This window comes from Cyprinodon tularosa, unplaced genomic scaffold, assembly GCF_016077235.1.
Source record: "Cyprinodon tularosa strain WSP-4 unplaced genomic scaffold, ASM1607723v1 ctg442, whole genome shotgun sequence".
NCBI lineage: Eukaryota > Metazoa > Chordata > Actinopteri > Cyprinodontiformes > Cyprinodontidae > Cyprinodon > Cyprinodon tularosa.
The window spans coordinates 568,647-590,396 of NW_024039166.1; the positions used below are offsets into that span (position 1 = coordinate 568,647).

Below are 21,750 nucleotides of genomic sequence, written 5' to 3' on the forward strand. Positions count from 1 at the left end.
ACGGTTTGGATATTTGGGAGAATTACACGAAAATTAGATTAAGTATATAAATTATATTGCTTTTATTTGATATTTATTTTTAGCAAGATGTGGTGAAGCGACATTTGCGTTTGTTTCATATCATTCATGTGTTTTGATTAAGGGTTGATTTATTTAGAAAACCGTTTCCGGTTAATTCAAGCTAATTTTTGAAATTGATCATCGTTTCCTTCCTTTGCTTTCCCAAAAATGTACCGCTTCGTTTTACTACCACTTGGGGCACTCTAAACGATTTTCGATGATAAAGCTCACGTCAACGTGGGCGCCATATTGGCAGGGGAAACAGCGGCAAGCCACTTTGAGAGACCTGATCATGCAAAATACCCCAAAATAAAACAATAGGAGTATCAGCTTTTGTAGAAAAAGCATTTATTCACATACAACTGTACAGTTATGGTTCAAATGTTTAAATTCTTATAAATATATAATTTTCCTTCGTGTTTTTTTTTTTGCAATGTACATTTGTGCCATTTTCTGCTGTGTGCATTGAATGTTTTTTTATTTCGACATACTAATCCAAATGTCAGAAAACTGAGCCTTTCTTAAATATACATTTTTTTTTCTTCCACAACATACACATATTTCTTTATTGTTTAGCAGATTTGCCCCTACATTGCATGACACAATCAAAGCAAATTGTGTATCCTTGCATAAACTTGTCATTCTATGGAATATTTTCCAAATCCTTCTACAAAACTGATGCATATGAGTTACCTTGCCAGACCAAACCCCATTTTAGTATATGCTGGCAAATGTCTCCAAAAAAAGCTCACTGTTGGCCTCTAAAAAACATTCATTAGTGTCCTTTCGTAAATAATGTGGTGGCATTCAGGACCTATTGCTGCATGGATTAATGGTTGGGCCTTCCCATGCTGTTTCTATTGGCATTAAATATTCCTTCTGAGGTCTTGGCAGTATTATTTAGATTTTCTCTATGAAGTCACTTAGGAAAGCAGTGTGACACCGTACACTAAAACACGCTTATGGATTGAATTGATGCAATTTGGTGGTTTTCCTTAGAAAAAGTTAAAACTTTGAGCCAATCTGAACGTATAATCTGGATTGAATGGTTAGATTAAATCAGATTACTCTGGACATGTCATCATTACATGTCATCGTGAATTGGTGCTATATACCTACAGCAAATTGAATCAAATTGATTTTTTTCACCAAGGTTATTTAAATGTTGTGAAGTGTTCAAAATTATAGCAAATGTTACGAATCATATATTATTTGGTATCAGTTTATAACTATAACTTATTGAAGCCCATTTATGCCACATAAAACTACAAAAATTACAAATAGAAAGTCATAATTACGAGATCCAAAGACATAATTTCGACTTTCAAAGTCATAATTATAAGAATTCTGACTTTCAAACTTTGTAACTCATAATTATGACTTTAAAAAGTAAAAATTATGACTTTGTGTCTCACAATTATTAATTTCAAACTCAAAATTATGACTTTATAACTCATAATTATACCTTCGAAACTTGAAATTATGACTTGGAATTAATAATTACGACTTTAAAAAGTCAAAATTCTGACTTTGTATCTCATAAGTATGAATTTGTAATTCATCATTATGAATTTGAAACTCGAATTTATGACTTCGAATTCATAATTATGACTTTGAAGGTCGAAATTATGAATTTGAAACTCAAAATTATGACTTCACATTTAAAAGTATGGCCTTAAAGAGCCATAAATATGAAGTTGTATCTCATAATTATAACTTTTTAACTCATAATTATTCATTTTTAACTCATAATTATGAATTTGTAACTCATAATTATACATTTGAAACATGAAATTATGACTTGGAGTTAATAATTATGACTTTAAAAAGTCAAAATTCTGACTTTGTATCTCATAAGTATGATTTTGTAATTCGTCATTATGAATTTGAACCTCAAAATTATGACTTTGCATTTATAATTACGCCCTTAAAGAGCCATAATTATGAATTTGTATCTCGTAATTATGAATTTGAAACTCATAATTATGACTTTCTATTTGGCATCTTTTTTTATTTTCATGTGGCGGAAACGGGCTTTCATACAACGTTCCCTTTGTTAATATTTTATTTACAGTTAATGTAATTTTATTTCATTTGATAAAAAAAAACATCGCGGGAAAATACAAAATCAAAATCGAACGAATCGTTCCCTGCGAGCGAGTGGCAAACGTACTCTGGCCTTATGGGATTTGTAGTTCTAACGGAACGTTAGCATCCGGCTAACTCATAACTTCCCGACCGCTGTCTGTGAGTCTCGCCTCCAACTTGAGAATGCTGAACGGGCTGAGCATCGATGGCGGAGAGCAATGACTGAGGAGTTTGATGACGATGTGGTATTTGAGGTTTGTATAAACGCCTATTTTTATTTTTTATTTTTATCGTACTGATGCTTTTGTCGATCAGATGTAAATAAGGACTCATTAACGGGCTAACAGGTAAGCTAGCGTCCCTTTAGCAGCCTCCGTGCCTGTTGCGGTGTAATCCAAAACAATTTGGCTGTTTCTGAGCATGTTCCTCCCGAGCCAAGGAGCTTTGCTGGTCATGAGGGAGGCTGAGCTGCTTTTTCAGCAGCCTTACTAACCGGCTGGGGTGGAGAAGATTACATTCATTGCTGCTGCTTCGCTTCTGAAAAATGACACAGCTGCACATCTTAGTGTTTGATTGATGGCAACATGAGCTGCGACTTCGTGTGACAATGAATGTGAGTACTCATTGCTGCAGTGCAGACAGGCTATAAAGGGATATGGGAAATGCTCCTCTGCAGCAATTTAACTCAGAGAACCTGCTAAGTATGGAGGACCAATCCTGACATTATTAAAATGACATAAAGAAATATAATAAATGACTCATAAATATAAATGTCGGGGAAATAATGGCTTGAAATATAAATTAATGAGCCATTAAATGTAACAAAGTGATAAAAACTAGAAAAACATTTAAAGATTATACATTTTTTTTATATAATTATATATCTTTTAACTGTTCTGTGGTATTTCTACACTTTTATTCTATTTTTTTCTATTTAAGCATTGGAAGTAAATTTATTTCTTTTTTGTTTTCCCAAATATATTTCCCAAAATATATTTAAACTATATTTTTCATGACTTTGACAAATATCATCAAGTTAAACTGACCCCAATTGGACACTTAACAGGCAGATTGTGATTGATTGATTATCTACAGACATACCTTTTTTTTTTTAAATTAGGATGAAATCTTTCATATGTGATATGAATTATTTTTATATAATTATATATCTTTTAACTGTTCTGTATTATTTTATTCTAATTTTTCTATTGAAGCAATGGAAGAAAATGTTGTTGTTTTTTCCAAATATTTTTCCCCAGATATATTTAAAAAAAAAATGACTTTAACAAATATCAAGTTACACTGACCCCAATAGGCAATAACATCAGGCAGATTGTGATTTATTGTTTATCAACCTTTTAGATTTAGAATTCATTCCCTCTTAGTCTGTTATCTTTCCCTTGGAAAACTGTAAAGATATAAAATGGTCTTTTCTTTCGGTTATTCTGTCAGATTTGGCCTGAACTGCTTAAGCCCAGGTTGCAGTACGGCCTTAAAATGGGACAGAGTCTCCTAAACATTGAACTCCCAGAATATTGTCACATTCCGTCCCTTAGCAGGAGAGAAAGTCCAAAGATGGCTTTCTGTAGTAAGTTTTAAACACAGTTGATTATTATATCTGCTTTTTTTTATCCAGTTCACCAAAACTGTGTGAGTCATGTTGGAGCACAGCATAATTATTATCCAGAGGTTAGTTAAAAAAAGGTCTTTTGTATGTAACCCATTTCTTATCGAGCAGTGGGCAGGTGTGTATTTCCGGGCTAAGGCTCCATTAGACACAAAGTGCCATTCTTTGGGAATCAAACAAGGAAACTTGCAGGATTCCTGAAGCAAGTGCTATGCTTTAAACAATAGACAATCACTTCCTGTTTTTGAGGTATTTAACTCAACATCAACCAAGCCTCTATTATTTAATCAGGATTTTACAAAAAAAAAACATGTCTCTGAACTTTAAATGTTGACGATTACTGACATTTGATTTAGAAGCTGAGCTCTATATTAAAACTAACTTATTCCTTGTATGATTACTTTAAAATTATTATTATTTTTGGTGTTTGCTGTATCTTTCCCACATTTATCAGATTAAAAGTTGACAGAACTGTGAGGTTCCTTAAATGTTTGATGTGACCAGATGTGGAAAATAGCCCATCTGCAACCCATGCTTTTATTTTGAAGGCATCCGGAAAACCAACTCACCTTCCTGCTCCTGCAAACTGTTTTCTGGGTTGGACAGTTAACAGAGAAAAATAAAGTCTTTAGCTCCAATTTTGTATATAATTTTACTTGAAATAAATAAGTTAAAGTAAAAAGCTAAGACTAGATATTAATTGTTCAAATAGAAAAATAGAGTAAAAGTGCAGAGATAAAATGGAACAGTTAAATAATTATATCAAAATAAAGTACATTTTTATATAAATATATCTCTAGTTTTTATCAGTTTGTTGCATTTAATTGCTCACTAATTTAAATTTCAAGCCATTATCTTGCATACAATTTATGTGTATGTTCTTTTATTTTTAATTATGGCAGGATTGGTCCTCCATAGATAAGAGGGATATGAACTGAGATTTGGGCTCAGCAGCTGTGAATAACTGGGTCAGACATAATTTTAGAGAAAATCATAGTTGCATCACAGACTGCACATCCCTTGTTTTTTTTATTTTTTTTTATCTTGGTAAAAACAAGCTTATAATTTTTCTTCCAATTAAAATGAAGAACTAACTAAAGTTAATATTCGAAAAGAGACCAACATGGAAATAATTCTGCTTATTAAAGCAAAGATGACCAGGTCTGGAAATATGATCTATGTTTTCTTTATATTCACTCTGGGTAAACATCCGTGCAGTTTCAGCTTGCATCCTTTTTCTTCGTACTACTGACATGACATCATTTTCCTCCTCTTCCTCGCACAGATCAGTAAGTGTGTTTCACTTTCTATCTCTCTCTCCGCAGAATTCCCCACTGTTCCAGTACCTTCAGGATCTAGGGCACACCGACTTCGAGTCATGTCCGACGGCGTCTCAGGAGGAGGAGGAGGAGTACGGAGGTGCAGAGGGAGACCTCAACTCTGCTGGCCAACATAAGCAAAAAACAGCAGTGAGTTTTCCTCCATCCTACTGTCATATATGAACTAAGCCTCTCTCTGTTTGTGAGACATCATCTTTTTCCTGCTGCATGTCTCCAGCTTTATTCTTTCTGCACCCGGGTTAAAACCAAACTTAACCCTCTATAAATATGTCAAACAACTTTGTGTCATGTTTTTATTTGGTGATGTTGTTTTTTTTTTCTCCCTCCGCCTTATTTCTTGCTTCTGGGGTATTATCAGCTATTATCAGCAGAAATATCAGCTATTAATTTATTTTGAAACTTCGAAATCATTTAAAAAATGTCTTACGAAAACCACTGTGGAATTGGGGTCTGGAAAAATGATAAAATGTTTTGAATAGCGATACGTAGATTGTGAAGATGCACAGTCAAAATATCATCCAACTGTATAATAATAATAGCAATAATTCATCAAATGAAATGGAATATTTGCATTAAATGATAAAGTCCCAGCGGGTGGCTTCTTATCTAACATTTAAGCTGGTTTCTTGTTGTATCCTAGACCATTCACTGTGTTTTTTCTTGTATTGACCTCCAAAAATTGTCTCATATTGGCTGTTGTTCATCTGATGTTACAAACATTACAGGAAAACTCGTCTCCAGTTAGATTCAGGAATTAGGTTTTTGCTTTTTTTGCATCAGATAAATAAAGAGGTGCTTTGATTTTTATATGAGATTTCTTTAATGCAATAACTGGAATCTGGCTGCTTTTCTTTCTGCATTACTCCAAACTCAAAGAGCAGCTGTATACAGGTCCTGTGTTCTCAGTCTCCAGATGATTTCAGGCACTCCTGGTTTAATCATACATTAGTGCAATCTGAGGATTAAAGTAAACATTTATGACTTAAGTTTTAGGCAACCTGGGATTCAGTTCCAGGAGTTTTCCTGTTAAGCTCATGATGAGGGAATCACATGATTCAACCTCTCCTTGTTTGCCCTCCTCATGAAAATGGGAAACAGGAGTTACGCTTGCCTCGCTCAGGAACTTTCCATGTGTGTCATGCTTCCTTTCTGACGCTCTGTTGTTCTAAGGAGGACAAGGGACTCGGATCTGACTCTTCCTCTCATCCAGACATTTCCTTAAACTCAGATAATAGTTAAACTCTAATAGATAAATGTTAGTACCGCTTCAAACACTCGGGAATGTCAACATCCTGAATGTAACTTGCTGCATTGTGCTAAAGGGGGCATTCTTTAAATTTGCAGGATTGTGGAGATGATTTGCATAATTTCTTGCAGCATTAGGAGATATGAACAAAATTGTTAATTCAATCCATTATTAATGTCCCTCTGAATACATTTATGACCATGAGCGGTTCTAGACAGGGGCCAACAGGGGCCAGTGCTCCTGTAGATCATGTCCTGTCCCCTTTACTGAAGACATAATACTAATGATGCACATGGTTACTGATAGGTACTTTGGATCTATTTCTCTTTTTTACTAATTATTTAAAAACAATAAGGTAATAGCTTCAGTGGGATTTAGATAGGATCCCAGTTTTCATCTGCTAAATGTTTTTTTCAAAACAAATAAAAAAACCTACTCTAATTTTTACAGCTGAATTTATCCGTTTTTCTTGAGTTCTAATTCAGATTTTATAGAAAATGGTTCATTTTAACTTAAATTAAGTCAAAAATATGTACAATTCCTTCAATTATACCTAATTGAATATAAATTTCACTTCATGCAGCTATATTAATATATTTGAATCCCTTGCCCTGTTTTTTATTTCATGCTTTTCTGGGCCCCCATGAAAACATGCTGGCCCCCTCCTGGCCCCCTGCTCCATTTGGTCTAGAACCGCCACTGTTTATGACCCTTTATTACACTGTGCCACAGCTGAGGCACATTTTACCACCTAACTTGCCTGTTTTACTGCTTGATTTATTGTAAATGAACCGTTTAAACAAATCAGTCTCTGTGAGGGAATCTTTTAGTCTAACTGTAAAACTCAAATTTAAAGCACATGTAAACATGAATGCATTCTTTCATTTGCTTTGGGAGATTAATGTTTATCATACTTTCAGATTAATTTATGAAAGACTGAATGCAATCTGACCCAGCTTTATGAAGAACAAGCTTGTAAGTCGTTTCTTGCAGCAGATAACTGATGAGCTTGCAGAGTAATAACTGGATATAGATCCTTACAGGACTTTCATCATCTCTGCTTTTGCTTATTGTCTGTGGTTTGACTGCAGGCAGAGTTGTGGCCCACTTTGATAGTGCAAACATGTCGTCATGGATAAAACTGACAATCAGTGGCGTGTGAATGCCTCATCGATAATCAATACGGCTGCAGTTGTAGACTAATCATATTAACCACCTCTGAAATTAAACAAAGTCCCGTCATGAGGTTGCGTTTTTCACTCAAACGCTGTAAGCAGATTAGAGTGAAATAAATCCGGCTCCCATTTAGGCATTATATCATGAGCTTTTTTGGGGGGATCTCACAAATAAACCCAGCAACATTTAAAATAAAACCCAGGATAAACATTGCAACATTATAGATGCCTATGCCAGTTGGCCCCTAAAAAGTGGCGGTTATGTGACAGTGGGATATACCGGCTCTGTGTAGTATGCTTAATTTTTTTTACTTTTTTATGGCATTTGTAATTTGATTTTCAATAGAAACCATTCATAAATTGTTATGTTCTTAATAGTAGTCATACTAACAACAGTTATATAATATTCCTAGTTTGTATGGATCATATTTAAACAAATATATACTTAAATAACACATAATAACACAGAACAATAACAAAATAAGGCTGTCAGACAGGCACAATAGAAACCAAGCCCATTTCCACACATCAACAATTTTCTTTGGGCTTTTTCTTTTCTTTCAAAGCCTTTATATCTCTAAAAAAAAATAAAACACCTCCTCAAAATGTTCCTGCTTCCCCTTTTCTCTCTAATATTTGTTGAATCAAAAATGTAAAACTTGGTCTACCTGTTCTTCTCCAAAAGAATGCAATAGAATTATTATTTTTTTTGGATGTAAGATGACATCTCTATCAAATAACTGGGGTATAATATATATATATATATATATATATATATATATATATATATATATATATATATATTAGGGTTGTCACGATACTAAACTTTTCAACTCGATACCGATACTAAGGAAAATATTCGATACTCGATACCATTTTCGATACCACAAGGATAAAATTTCAACAGAAATATTTTGATTAATAATTAAAATACAATAAATAAATACAATAAACAATAAGAACAACATTTTGAGGTTGTTTGCTGTGCACAGTATTTAGCAAGCTTGATAAAAAACTTACAAAATTAAAATTAAGTTTTCCTTACTTGGCTATGCTTTGCACACATAACAATGACACTAGCCAAACCGGTTAAGAAACAAAAATAATTCTCAGCAGCTGCACCTGTTACAAAAAAAGTCTGAAACTGAAAAGTGCACAGAATTATTCGATCACAGTGTTCAGAAAGTGCATTTTCCTCTATTCTGCACTTTAGATGAATGACTGTTTAGGTGTGACTGGTACTCGATACTTTTGAAAATGAGTATTGTATCCGGATACAACATTTCAGTATCGATACTTTTTTGAGTATCGATACTTTTGACAACCCTAATATATATATATATCATGCAGCTGCACACAGGTCTAGAATATTGGGATTCAATCTACTTTTAGAGGAGTATTTTATGTTCTTCTTATGCCCAGTTTATACAGTAATAGTCTGATTTTTGTACTAAGGGATTGAGTGAAGCTTTATTGGAAGTTAAATCCCATTTCTCAAGGGTATTTTACACCTTATAATTCCTCACTCCTTGTTGTTTTATTACCGGTATATCACAGTTTCCTGTTGAAGTTGACATTCATAGATTTAAAAATTCTGATACTACACCTTTGCTGACATTTTTAAGTTTTTCCAGTTGTCACTTTTCAGTTATAAAAATGTATTAAAATATTTGTTATCCAATTGGGTCTATTTCTAATTGAAATCTGGGAATTGGGGGGCAGAGGAGGTCTTCTCAAGCACACATTGCAGTCATTGTTGTTGCTTTGTTTCCTTGGTTACTTCGTTTGAGCGTGGATAATGTATGAACTACAGAACTATTGTGAATTTATCTCCTAAAGCTCTGATTGTGGTTCTTTGCAATGTGTGACTTGCAGGGAGGATGTTTATGGAGACTGGTTGAGGCCTTGAGGAGATGGAGTCCCCTTCACCAGGCAGATGAATCTCATAAGCTGGAGCAGCAGCTGGTAGGTCTAGAAATCAGCTGCTTTGCAGCGTTTAATTACCGTATTTTCACGACTATAAGGCGCACTTAAACGTCTTTTTTCCCCCTCAAAATGTGCGGTGCGCCCTATGGTGCGGTGCGCCCTATGTGTGTTGTAACTGCGACCTTTGAGACCACCTCATTGAGAAGATGATGAAAGAGTGGCTGAATGTAAGGAGACCAGCTGTTTTTTTTCCACTCATCACCATTAATCTGTAACTCCATGCGTGCCCATCTCACAGCTGATGTGAAAAACATGGGGAAACAAATTAACCCTGTGCTCGCTGTTCAACCGCTCGACATCGGTGTGAACCGGACCCAGCAGGTGCAGCAGAAGCAGCGAGGAATAACGTGTCTGCTGGCTCTGTTCTTCAAGCTTTTGCAAAAGCAGGCATTATTTCTGAGGAGCCGCGCTGCACGGAAAGTGACTCTGACAGCGCAGAAGGGGAAACTGGCATGTCTGATTTAGCGCAGCTGTTTAATTCAGAAACAGAGGATGAGGACTTTGAGGGGTTTGATTAATACTTTGTAATAAATACTTGAATAAAGCACAATCATACTCAGTTTTGCTCCCGCTCTATTTTTCTACCTGAAAACTTAATTCAACAGCAGCCTCTGGTCCGCGGCGCATCCGGACTCACCTCCGCAGGTGTTTTTTCATCTAAATAATCTAAATCTTTTTAAGTGAGAAAGTCCACCTGAAAATTTAATCATTGCAGTCAGTTCATCCAGATTATTATCCTGCCTATGTTTTAAGTTAATTTATGCGTCAATAAATTGTATCAGAGGAGTAATCACAGCCCTGTGTCATCAGCGATGTGTCTCTCATGGCCAGCTCCCAGGTTTGAAGAATACTTTGTAATAAATACACCTTGCAGCTTTATTTGCTGTGATCAGTGGGAATAAAGTAGTTTTAATATGTTTTTAAGTGGGAAAATCCACCTGAGAGGACATGTACCTGTATATAAAAAACGCGCCCTATAGTCCGGTGCGCCTTATGTGTGTGTTAAATACAGAAATGGGACACATAACTGAGAGTGCGCCTTTTAGTCCGGTGCGCCTTATGGTCGTGAAAATACGGTAGTGAAACACTCATCGTTTATCTTACTTCATTGTTCCTTTCACCTGAACACAGGACAGTGCTTTTGGCCAGTACTCGGTCAGATGCATCCTGGACCAGGACGTGCTGTTGCAGGAGGATGTGGAGCTTATCGAGCTTTTGGACCCGAGCTTGCTCACCTTCGGCTCGTCGCCTTCCGGCTCACCAAGCCGAGTGAGCTCCCTGCCCAGGCTGAGTCTCGTCCCCAGGCTATCACTATGGTATTTCTCTTGAGATCATTTATTTATCTGAAATGGACAGCATACATTGATTAAAAAAAGAAGTTAATGCTAGATATGTTTAGCAGAACAAAAGAAGGCTTGCATAGTTTCATATGTCACACAGATAAGAATGAAGAGAAAGTGAAGAAATACACGTACTCCCCAAAAATAATTGTTCCCCATTTATAGCCCTGTGGAACGCCTGTTTACTAATAGGAACCTGATTTTACATTTTATGATTTTAACAGTTTAAGAATGTTTAACATGAAATATCCTGCAGTTTTACCACAATTATAGGTAACTACGTTAATAACGTCTAATAATTGTATGTATTACTTAGTCCAAAGATTATAAATCATTGATATATATCCTAAAATATAAATGAATTGGACCCAGTTTAGAACCCTGGTGTGCACCATCTTCTAACCTTCCACCCCTAAACTTGTATTTTCCTCTCCAATCAGGGACGTAGCGGGGCTGGTGGGAGTGGCTGTAATGCTGTTAGGAGTCTGTTCCTCTTCTGGGAGCCTGTGGTCTCTGGCTGCTGCGCCGTGGGGTCTGGCTCTGCTGGGCTGGATGGGAAAGAGGGGCCTGGTATTGTGGAGACGCCGACGCATGCAGAAGGACGTCCAAACCAGGGCCAACCGGCTCCAGACTCTGGTCCATAACAGCAAAACTCTGACGGGACTGGCCCGGAAAGCTCTGCGTCTGGTGCAGGAGACAGAGGTCATCTCCAGAGGGTTCACCCTGTAAGTGTGCTTGTTTCGCTTGTTTCGGGACATACTTCTACATACTTCTACATTCAGGCTTCAGAATCACTGTTAAAGTAATTCTAGTTGGTATTAATGATACAGATTCCACATTTTTAGCTTTGTTTTTAATTGTCTGAATCTTTAAATCATCGTACTGTGCGTCTTATGTGTTGTGTGTGCCCCCCCGCCTCTTTGGGACGTCTCCACAGTTGTATCACATTTCACTTGTCAAGTTTGCTCGACAGGGTGAGTGCGGCCGGATCCTTTAGCAGGGCGGGGCCCGGGGCGGTGCCCCGCAGCCAGCAGCTAATTGGCCTCAGGAAGGTCCTGTACCGGGCTCTCCGCTCGGCCTTCAGAGCCTCGCGCAGGGCCACCTGTCACATGCTCAAAGCATATCCTTGATCAGTTAAGATATTAGCACCTCAGTAGGTTATGAATTCATGCAGCTTTAACACCATTTGGTGAGACTTTCATCTGTGTGAATGAACCTTTTCCACCTGTAGTTTGTCTCTTTTTTAACGTTTCATTTATTTACTTTTATTTCAGTGTTTTAATTTAGCATGATATAATTTTTCAATTTTATCAGAGACTTTAAAACAATTAAGATTGCATTGTCATCTTTAGGAATTTTTTTTATTTTAATTTTCATATTTTTCCTCTTTCTTTAACTTTTGTTGTCTTTTTCTCTGTTCTTTTCCTGTTTTATTGTTTATCAGTGTCTTTTTTTTTACCTTTCTCTTTATTTCTTTTCTTTACATTTTTGTATTTTTCATTTATATTTTTTAATCTTTGTTTATTTTCACCAGCTTTTTTTTTGGTTGATCATTTGGTGTTAGGTTTCTTAGTCTTTTTTTTTTTTCCTGTATTTTTTTTACTTAAATTTTTAATTGCTCTATTCTTTTTCCCAGCTTTATTGCATATTTTTTTTCTTTTTTGGAGCAATCCTTTTTTTCTTTTCTCCCTTTTGATTAATTTTCCATTAACCTGCCTTCTTTTTCTTTAATATTTTTTCCTCTAACAAAGAAACAGGATTTTTATGGGTCAGAAATCCCTCTCATTCTTTGATAGAATTGGTAATTTAATGCGTCATGACACATTTTTGATTAAAAAGGACCCTTCCTTTTTAGGAACATTAACTGGGCAAACATGAAAAGTTTCTAGATGTAGACATCATTTGTTTCTTTAACTTCTCTGAACGTTCCCGCTGAACTCTGAGGTCGACAATGTGACCAACTATGTGTGCGCGGTGCCTCTGAAGGAGCTGGGGCTCGGCCTGGGGATCGAGCACCTCGGGGACGAGCAGGCGCAGGAGCTGACTGATGACTACAGCCTTCCAGCCCTCAAGGTTGGATGTTGTGTTCCTAAAGTAAAGGAATACCAGGTTTATTTAGAAATCATTGAAATTGTCTGATAAACTGTTTATTCTCTGCAGATGCTCTTCCAGCTGTGGTTGGGTCAAAGTTCAGAATCTTTGCGACGTCTCGCTCTTCTCCTCTCGCCGCACCGAATTGCAGAGTCTGAGGAGGACAGAACCAAAGAAGACACCTACCCTCCTTCTTCCCACCCACCGCCTCCGCTTCACCGCTCCGTCGCTGCCGTGACCGAGCCCCTCCATCACGCTCTAGCCAGCTGTCTCGCCGACGTTCAGCGCAGCTACGACTTCCACCGACACTTCGAGATGCAGCCGAGGTTGTCGAGCTCCGACAAGAACGGGCGTGCGAGGGAGAAATGCAGAGAGCTGAACGTCCTGCACACGTCCATCCGAAGCCTGCAGCTCCACCTCAAGGCGCTGCTCAGCGAGTGAGACGCAGCACACACAGCTCTTATCCAATCCCTGCATTCGCTGAGAGGCAGTCAAAACACGTATAAAATGACGCTCAAAGAAAATTAATTAACTGCAAGCATTAATCTAAGCTTCACCCTTTTAAATAATAATAATAATAATACATTTTATTTTTAATGCACTTTATATTTAAGAAAAATCTCAAATGCAACAGGTAAAATCATCATAGAAAGGTTAAAACAAAAAATTAAAAACTAAAGTACATATGAATAAATAAGTCAGTGGCATAATTATAAAACGTTAAGAGTCGTAAGTTCTGCTAAAAATAAATGTTTTTAATCCTTTTTGGTGAACAGGATGATCATCTTGGAGGATGATCTAGAGAAGCTGATGGTGTCCAAGCAGCTGACAGATTTAACCCTGGAAGGCTACCGCGACCTGAACGAGCGGCTGCAGCTGCTGCAGCCCCACATGCAGGCCAGCGCTGGCTGCTGGGAGGACACAGTCAGCCAGGTGGAGCGCATGCTAAGACGAGCCAACTCCTCTCCAGGTAGGAAGAAAAAATGCAGATACACCACATTTAGAAGGCTATTATTCACAGGATATCAATTAGTCTCACATCTCGGATCAGAGTAATTTTTTAGTGCTAAGAAATAGGGGTGTAAATAATAATCGTTTTGTATCGATGCATCAATCCAACAGCCGACGATCCGATGCATCGACACGTCCGCCAGAGTATCGATTCATGTTTTGTTTTTTCCTCCGGTCTATTTTTATCCATTTGCTCCTGGGCGTAATTCTCCCTCCTGTGCTGTGGTGGCGCTAAACCTATTTTGCCCTCCTACCTCGCTTCCTGGTTATACTCTTACAGCAGTGTGTCACAGACATTTTTGATTTATGCCCAATATTGAAGCGTGGTCTGCGCTACACGCTGTGGGTTTAGATACAGACGAGGCGGAGAGGAAGTGGGGACGAGTTTAGTCCGACGACGGAGGGACATGAGGGCCAAAAAGAGCAGAGATCCAGGTGGAAAAACGGTCCCAGCGTTCTCGCGCACCTCGCTCTTCTAGCGGGTCAAATTCCACGAGTTGTTTTCCGCAATTTTGGTCATAAAAACAAAACAAGCCGGCCTCCTGTCTGCGGTCAGCTACAATTTGGGAGAGGAGCAGCGGAGCGTCTGTGGAGGGGGCCGGACGTCTGGAGCAGAGGTATTGCATTGCACTCATTGCACTGATTTTGTGCAGTATTTTTTCATGCAAGGCCTTTCAGAATCTTTAACGCAGGGCTATTATTATCTTTCAGTGAATGAGGTTTTAATAGGAATAGATGGAGTGCAACTTTTCTACTGTTATTTGCTGTTGTTTCTCAAATAAAATGGATAACGATATTACAGCTTTCATTGATTTATTTCAAATTTGAAACCTTGTCTAGCCTGTAAGGTGTAAAAAAAAAAAAAAAAAAAACAATTAATCGAATCGTATCGTGGTGTATTTTTTGAGTATCGAAAATAATCGAATCGTTGGGTCAGGATATCGATAAGGAATCAAATCGCCATGATGGATTTGATTTACACCCCTACTAAGAAATAACAATGGTTTACCTGGAGAAAATTTTCATAACAATGAAATGGCAAACTTTTTTTATTCTATTCTTAATTTCTTAAAAAGATATTTAGTGTCTTTTACCTAAATTAGTAAATCTATAACTTCCTGTTTATCTAAGGCATTGATAGAATGTGACACAGAGAACTTTACAAAATGGAAAACATTTAAGAAAGATAATTTCACAAGGTGTTTTATTTCTTTTTTTTTTACTATATTCCTGGTGGAGCCGATGGAAAGCTATGGATGAACATGCATGCAAATTGGTTCGTTGGCATCCCTGGTAAAGATGTGCAAAAAGCTTTAGAATGAAAATCGAGGCTTAAACTCATTCTGGGAAACAAATTAATTTTTTGAATCATAAAAAATGGGGAAAATGATCTTATGTCAAAAAAGGTTATATTTAACAAAATCACCTTTGAGAGAAATATTCTCTCCTTACTGATGATTCCCCTTTAGGTTGGGGTAAATCATCTCTCTGGTTTTATTTTCTTTTATTGAATAGAACTTAGTTCAGGAGATTGAAGGGATTACAAGCAGAGGACTTGACATGCGTGTCAGTTTTTTTTACTTTGAGCTTCTTTTTTACTATTTTAGCTCAGCTGAACAACTGGATTCCACTTACCTTTTTCACTAAAGCTTATCAGGGCTTAAAATGAGCGAGTATGCTACCAGCAGCGTAGTCCCAACAATCTGGCTGCTTTGTAAGCCAGAACAGGTGATTAGATTTAAATCAGAGGGGCTTTACTGTAGGAGCTGTGGGGGAAACGCTCATACTATCATGGAAAAAAAGCATAGTCGTCCTTTAATGGACTCCGTTGTTGGAATGCAGAACTCCATCTTATATTTTTGAAGAACCGGATCAACCAAAGCAGAGCTATCAAGATATCCAGACCTCTGATTGATTCGGTCAGCTGTAGTCTGGGAGCTCACAGCGCCCCCTATGTGCAGGTAATGCTGATGACACTGAGCAGTTTGGTCCTCTGGTTCCTGAGGTTCCTGCTCCTCCATCCTACCCTCTGATTCTGGACAGAGACCCGGTGCCGGAGGAAATCGTAAGATCAAATTCTCACCATTTGAACCAATGATTAAAGTTTTTTTTTTTTTTTTTTTTTCTTCTTCTGTCAAATCTCATCCTCTATTTCTCTGTTTCATTCCACCAGGAGCTGGAGGCCTACGTCTCCGACTCGGACTCTGACGGGGAGGGAAGAGGGTCGTGGTCCGACTTGCTGTCCCCAGAGGAGCGGGAACGACAGCAGAGGGAGAGGGAGGAGTCTCGTCGCGTCCTGTCTGAGCTGAAAGCCGTCCTGGGCTTCCGCGCGTCCGACGGGGAGAGGATGAAGAGGAAGCAGATGCTGTTCAGCGACCAAGGTCTGCACTGGAGTTATTCTTGGAATGAGGCTGCTGCAGGCTGAAGCGCCTCACCCCCAGTTTCTCTCACTCAGGATTTCACTTTCCTGTAGTTAACCATACATTCTTATTTTCAGCTAATGTTAGGCTGTACTTTAATGAATACACCATAGAACTCCAAAAGCACAAAATGTTTAGCTTCTTACAATCTAAGATTTACAGCTACCAACTATCTATAGTCCTAAATATTCATGTCACAATCACATACATCAATGATTTAAGCGGTGGAGAACAATAAATATCCTTAAGTTGGATACCCCTCGATGAAATCTGCAAACCTCTTAGAAACACGATAGCGACTGAGCCTTATAAACTAATGTCTGCACTCAAACTCCATCCAGTCTGGATGCGTTTAAGTAAATTTAAGTTCAGAAGTGGAAAGAAATTATCTACAGGTGCGAAAAAAGGAATCAAAAGGGGTTGTAGCTTTTATTAAAAAAAAAAAAAAAAAAATCAAGATCTGGTTCTACAAAGATGCAGTTTTTAATACTTGGTCCTCATAAAGTTAACTACTCTGAAAGTTGTCAAGGGGCTGAGTCCAACTCCAAGCCAAAGCTTTTTTAGATTTCATTGTTATTATTTCAGGGTTCCGCGGGTCCTTAAAAAGTCTTAAAAGGCATTGAATTCTTCAAAATAAAACTAAGGCCTTAATTGGTATTAAAATGTCTTAAATCAGTCTTTCGTAGGTCTTAATTTTTAAAACATCATAAATAGGATTATTTTCATTACGATTTATTTTTGTAATCTAAATAAAACGTTAAAATTGAAAAAAAAAAAATTTATTTAAAAAAATAACGGCTCGCCATTATTGGTTCCGTCCCGATAGCGGAACCAATAAAGCGTTGTTGCGGCCGGGACATTTGGGAGATGCGCCATTAACTTTTTGTCTGGAAAATATGAGCAAGTGTAAATGTAACCAAAATTGGCTCCAGCCAAGAGTTTTCTCCATGGCTAAAACCAGGGAACATACATGAGGCTCAGTGGATTTTGTGGAAGAAGCGATTCAAGCTCGGAACGAAGGGAATTAAGGCAGTGGAGTCGCACATGTGAAGCACGAAACATAAAGCTTCAAAATGGAGTTACCGAGAAACAGCCGGTATTTCTCGGTTTAGTTCCACCCTTGTCTCTGCAACGCCTCCACTTATCACCAAATCAAACATACTAAGAAAACGATACAAAGAAAAATAGCTGCAAAAAAGACTTAGCACTGGTTATGTTGTGTCTTTAAAACTGATTTGTTTTGTTCCCTGCTGAAACAAAGTTTGTGAATTTAGTTAAATAATTGTTAAAATATATCTGGCATTTTTTTGTTTTTAACTTTCTTCCTGTATGGAAAGCTTTTCAAAATTTGAAACATTAGTGCAGTGGTTTATGTTAAAATAAACCTTTGGGTTAAGTTGTCGCAAGCAGGTTTTTCTTGTGAATTTGGTCTTAAATTTTTATTTCAAGTGGCATTAAAAAGTCTTGAATTTAACTTGCCTTATGCTGTAGGAACCCTGTATTTGTCATGTGGTCGGTTTATAACATAAAGTTACTGTAAAACAAGATGTTGAAAAAAAAACTTTGGTGACACGCTGTATAAAGCAAGCTCATAACCGTAAATGCTTCTTTTCTTACAGCGGCTTCATCGCCTTCAGTTCTGAGTCAGGGTCAGGATCCCGCTGCTCCCAGTTCTGTAAGCGCTGCAGGAACTGGTGCTGAGGAAGGAAACTACCTATCAGAGCGCCATGCAGGAAACGACGTGGAGGAAGAGGAAGGAAGCTACGACAGGGTGAGGCCCGACCCTGTCACAGAGTTCAGCTGCGGCCTGGAGGAAAGGGAGACGGGAGGACCCCCCGTCTGTGGCGGAGGAGGAACGTCAGAGCTGCACCAGTATGACGGTGTTGCTGAGGAGGAAGAAGAGCGTCAGAACGGTCTGGACTGCTTCCTGAATCCTAAAATCCCCGCCGTCTCTGTGATGGACAGACTGACTGAGATCCACGGCTCAGAGACTCTCAGCTTTAGCTCCGCCCTTGCCGCTCAAGTGGTGGCGCGCTCGCAGTCGCTTGTCAACATGGAGGAGCAGACGTTTGGAGACGACGACGATGGTGATGAGGAGGAGGAAGGGGAAAACGCCATCACCTCAGAGAAGGATTAAACATCAAGCTGACTGCTTTAACAGAGCAGAGACAGTATTTATGTCTGACTGTCTGTTTGGTCCGTATTACGTCCCGTTATGTTCCAGCTCTCATCTATCACTGTGCTTCACCTACAATTCTTATTGCTGTGGAAACTCAGGAACAAGACCCACTGACACAGTGGGGTTCAAGTAGCAGATTATCCTCAGATACAACCAGATAATTTAGCATAATCTGTCTTACCTGTGGATGTAATAGAAAAAAACGTCTCCTTCGCTGTAATCACCTTTCATTTAGCTGATTTGTTGTCACCTCACATGGTTACTGATGGAAGAAGAAAGAGCTTCACTGCTCAATTGTTTATCCGCTACACAAATGTTTATATTGAATTTAGCCAAATTGATCTATAATTCGAACTTTTTCTGCTCTTAAAGACGAAAAGCCAACTTAAAAATGTTGATATAGTGATAAAAATGGTCATATACTTTCAATTCAAAGCATTTTACTTTTACTACAGCTTGAAACAATAGCTGCTTAACCCCAAAAAAAATCAATTTGTGTCTGAAATAGTTTTTATTTGAGTATTAAATGTAACGCACCCTTTAACTTAATGGCAAAACCCTGAATGATTAAAAAGAAACACTTTTAGACGCAGCATTACAATCATGCACCTTTAATTAGATCAAATTTATTCTGTAGCAGAAAAGGAAAAGTTGTAATTGTTATATAGTCGCTCCTGCTGCCGGTGTGTTTTACCAGTAAATAAAAGGACTCTAAATTGAATATTTTAGGTGTGCCAGGGTCTTAGGAAGAGAACTGGACCCACAGCATTACATGTCCTCCACCGTACTGAACATGAAGTGCTGTTTCATATATTCGTCCTCTTTCCACACCAAAGTCAGGGAGTGTTTCTTGCAGAGAAGCTATAATAACATGGACAATTGGCCAGTAGATGGCTTGATATGTTATAAATCACCCCCCTCTCTGGGAGCGGTGGGAATAATGAACTTGGTTTCTCTTCCAACGTGGATAAAAACCCAATAAAACTATGATAGCTGCATTGGTTTTATTGTTTTTAAATATTTCTCTTACTGTGGATATTTGGAGGTTTAGGTTAGGAGATGTTTTCTTACACCCTGTTTTCTGACAGAAGAATTAACACACATCTAACTTGTATTTATTGTTCTCTTTGTTTTTTTGCTTTTTTAGGTTAAAGAATAGTTGGTGAAATGAAATTAAGAAAAACATTTAGCTCCATTTCATTTAAATAGATGTTTTAATACTTTTCAAGAGTTTTTCTCCCCTTGCTGAATGAATAATCTTGAGTTAAATGTTAAAATTTGTAGAAATGATTGCTGCTGTCAAAAAAAAATTCTTCTAATGGTTTTTTACTCAGAGTGCCAATAGGTTTGAGGGTGCTACACATTAATATTCCAATCAAACTGTTTGTTGGATCAGATTTAAAATGATGTTCTCTTTCAGGAAATATTCAGTCTGAATTCATTGGTAGAAAATATAGACGAAGCCTAAAGAAAAAAAAGTAGATTTGTATAGGAGAAATTGTGATTAAGCTAGGCAAAATAATTTACGGAAGAAAATTAGGGCCACTGGAAAAAAAAAAAAAAGTTTACTGATTTTAAAATTTTATTTCAATTTAGTATGGGGAAAAAAGCTGACTTTTTTTCTTAGAATTCTGACTTTTTTCTCAGAATTCTGACTTTAATCTTAGAATTCTGACTTTTTTCTTAGAATTCTGACTTTTTTTCTCAGAATTCTGACTTTTTTTCTTAGAATTCTGACTTTTTTTCTCAGAATTCTGACTTTTTTCTTAGAATTCTGACTTTAATCTTAGAATTTGGACTTTAATCTCTGAATTCTGATTTGTTTCTCAGAATTCTGACTTTAATCTCAGAATTTTGGATTTTAATGTAGATGGGCACCATGAAGGAAGAGTTGTCGGAAGCACTCAGTGTCACTGACAAAAATGTGAGTTGTTTGAGGTGGCCAGTGACACATAGGTGGAAAATGACGGAATTTGGAAACTTTTTACGTGCCTGAGGGGTCCCTTCATTAATGGAGGAGCAGAAGGTCATTAAAACAAGAGAGCTAGTCTCTAAAACAGACATGGCTATGGCTTGATGCTAACATGTTTGTTAGCTGTCAGAATTCTGAGAAAAAAGTCAGAATTCTGACTTTTTTCCGATACTAAACTGAAATAAAATTTAAAAATCAGTTAACCTTTTTTTTTTTCAGTGGCCCTAATCCTCTTCTGTAATAATTAGGAAAATGAAGCATGACAAAGAAGATTGAAGATTGAGGGTTATTTGCAGTAGAAGTAGTACAGTTTACACCTTTGTTGGTGTATAAATACTATTAGTCCAGCGGGAAAATCCGGAATACAATCTGAACACACTCAGCAAGTCACGACTCAGCTGACTTCTTCCAAATACATGTGAGGGAAGAAGAGGAAGTCTTGTGCTTTTTTTTTTTTTTTTCTTTCTTATCAGCGCTCTATTTCTGTCCCCCTGGTCCATGCCATCTGCTCTGGGGAAGAGGGGGAAAAGCAGAGCGTACTCTCGCCGTGCTGCTTCCTGTTACATTCTTGGGAAGCTTTCCAGTTTCTAGAGAGAACTCATGACAAATTTCACCAGTCTGTGTTTACAGGGGGGTCCCTCATTGAAACGTCAGGGTTCAAAGTGTTTAACGTGAATGTCATTTGCTATGGTGAACATTTGATGCTTAAAAACGTAAAAAATAAAGCACCCGAGCGTGATGATCTTAGCTCCGTCCTTCATCTCCACCTCGTCACCATGTTTGCCTTCCTGCATATTTCCACCTTGAAATAAAGCACCACTCTGGAAGTGTTGAAGTGAGTCGGCTGCTTTGTGTCTCAGTGGGGGTTTACAAACAGGTTGGGTGGGTTACTGGATCTGTTTTGATAGCCTTTTCTTTTGTTGGACAAGTGACACCCCTCCCAATCCCTTTTCTAACGTTTCCTTCTTAAATGGGCTTCATAGATTAATTTCAGGAGGAACTTTCTACTAGTTACTACTTGGATTAACAGTTGGGAGAAAAAAAGACTACTTTCATTAACATTAAAAAGCCCCTCTAGTCCTTATAAATATATTGCAAGTTACAAATTTAACTAAAGATATATATATATATATTTTAAATGGTCAAGTTTTTTTTATTGACTTATAGTAATAATCAGTATCCACAGTACTATATCCATAAAATCTTTATATGTGA

General features: G+C 37.5%; 1 protein-coding gene across 2 annotated transcripts; it reads left to right on the plus strand.

Annotated features, from left to right (window-relative positions):
- Window positions 1-2,267: 2,267 nt before the first annotated feature.
- Window positions 2,268-20,126, plus strand: vezt (vezatin, adherens junctions transmembrane protein). 2 transcript variants are annotated; one of them, XM_038300225.1, is made up of 12 exons: window positions 2,268-2,402; window positions 5,101-5,244; window positions 9,412-9,501; window positions 10,654-10,838; window positions 11,303-11,587; window positions 11,824-11,982; window positions 12,788-12,935; window positions 13,023-13,390; window positions 13,730-13,923; window positions 15,926-16,029; window positions 16,138-16,345; window positions 18,004-20,126. In XM_038300225.1, the coding sequence occupies exons 1-12, from the start codon at window positions 2,367-2,369 to the stop codon at window positions 18,519-18,521; spliced, it is 2,439 nt and encodes an 812-aa protein (XP_038156153.1). In that variant the 5' UTR covers window positions 2,268-2,366; the 3' UTR covers window positions 18,522-20,126. The 2 variants fall into 2 exon arrangements, with proteins under 2 accessions (XP_038156153.1, XP_038156155.1); XM_038300227.1 differs by having other exon boundaries at window positions 11,836-11,982.
- The last annotated feature ends 1,624 nt before the right edge of the window (window positions 20,127-21,750 follow it).

Bases quoted from the DNA above. Each gene is read 5' to 3' on its own strand.
- vezt (XM_038300225.1), top strand. From the start codon at position 2,367: ATGACTGAGGAGTTTGATGACGATGTGGTATTTGAG. The intron at 2,403-5,100 runs GTTTGTATAAAC...CTCTCTCCGCAG, and splicing joins ATGACGATGTGGTATTTGAG to AATTCCCCACTGTTCCAGTA. The intron at 10,839-11,302 runs GTATTTCTCTTG...CTCTCCAATCAG, and splicing joins GTCCCCAGGCTATCACTATG to GGACGTAGCGGGGCTGGTGG.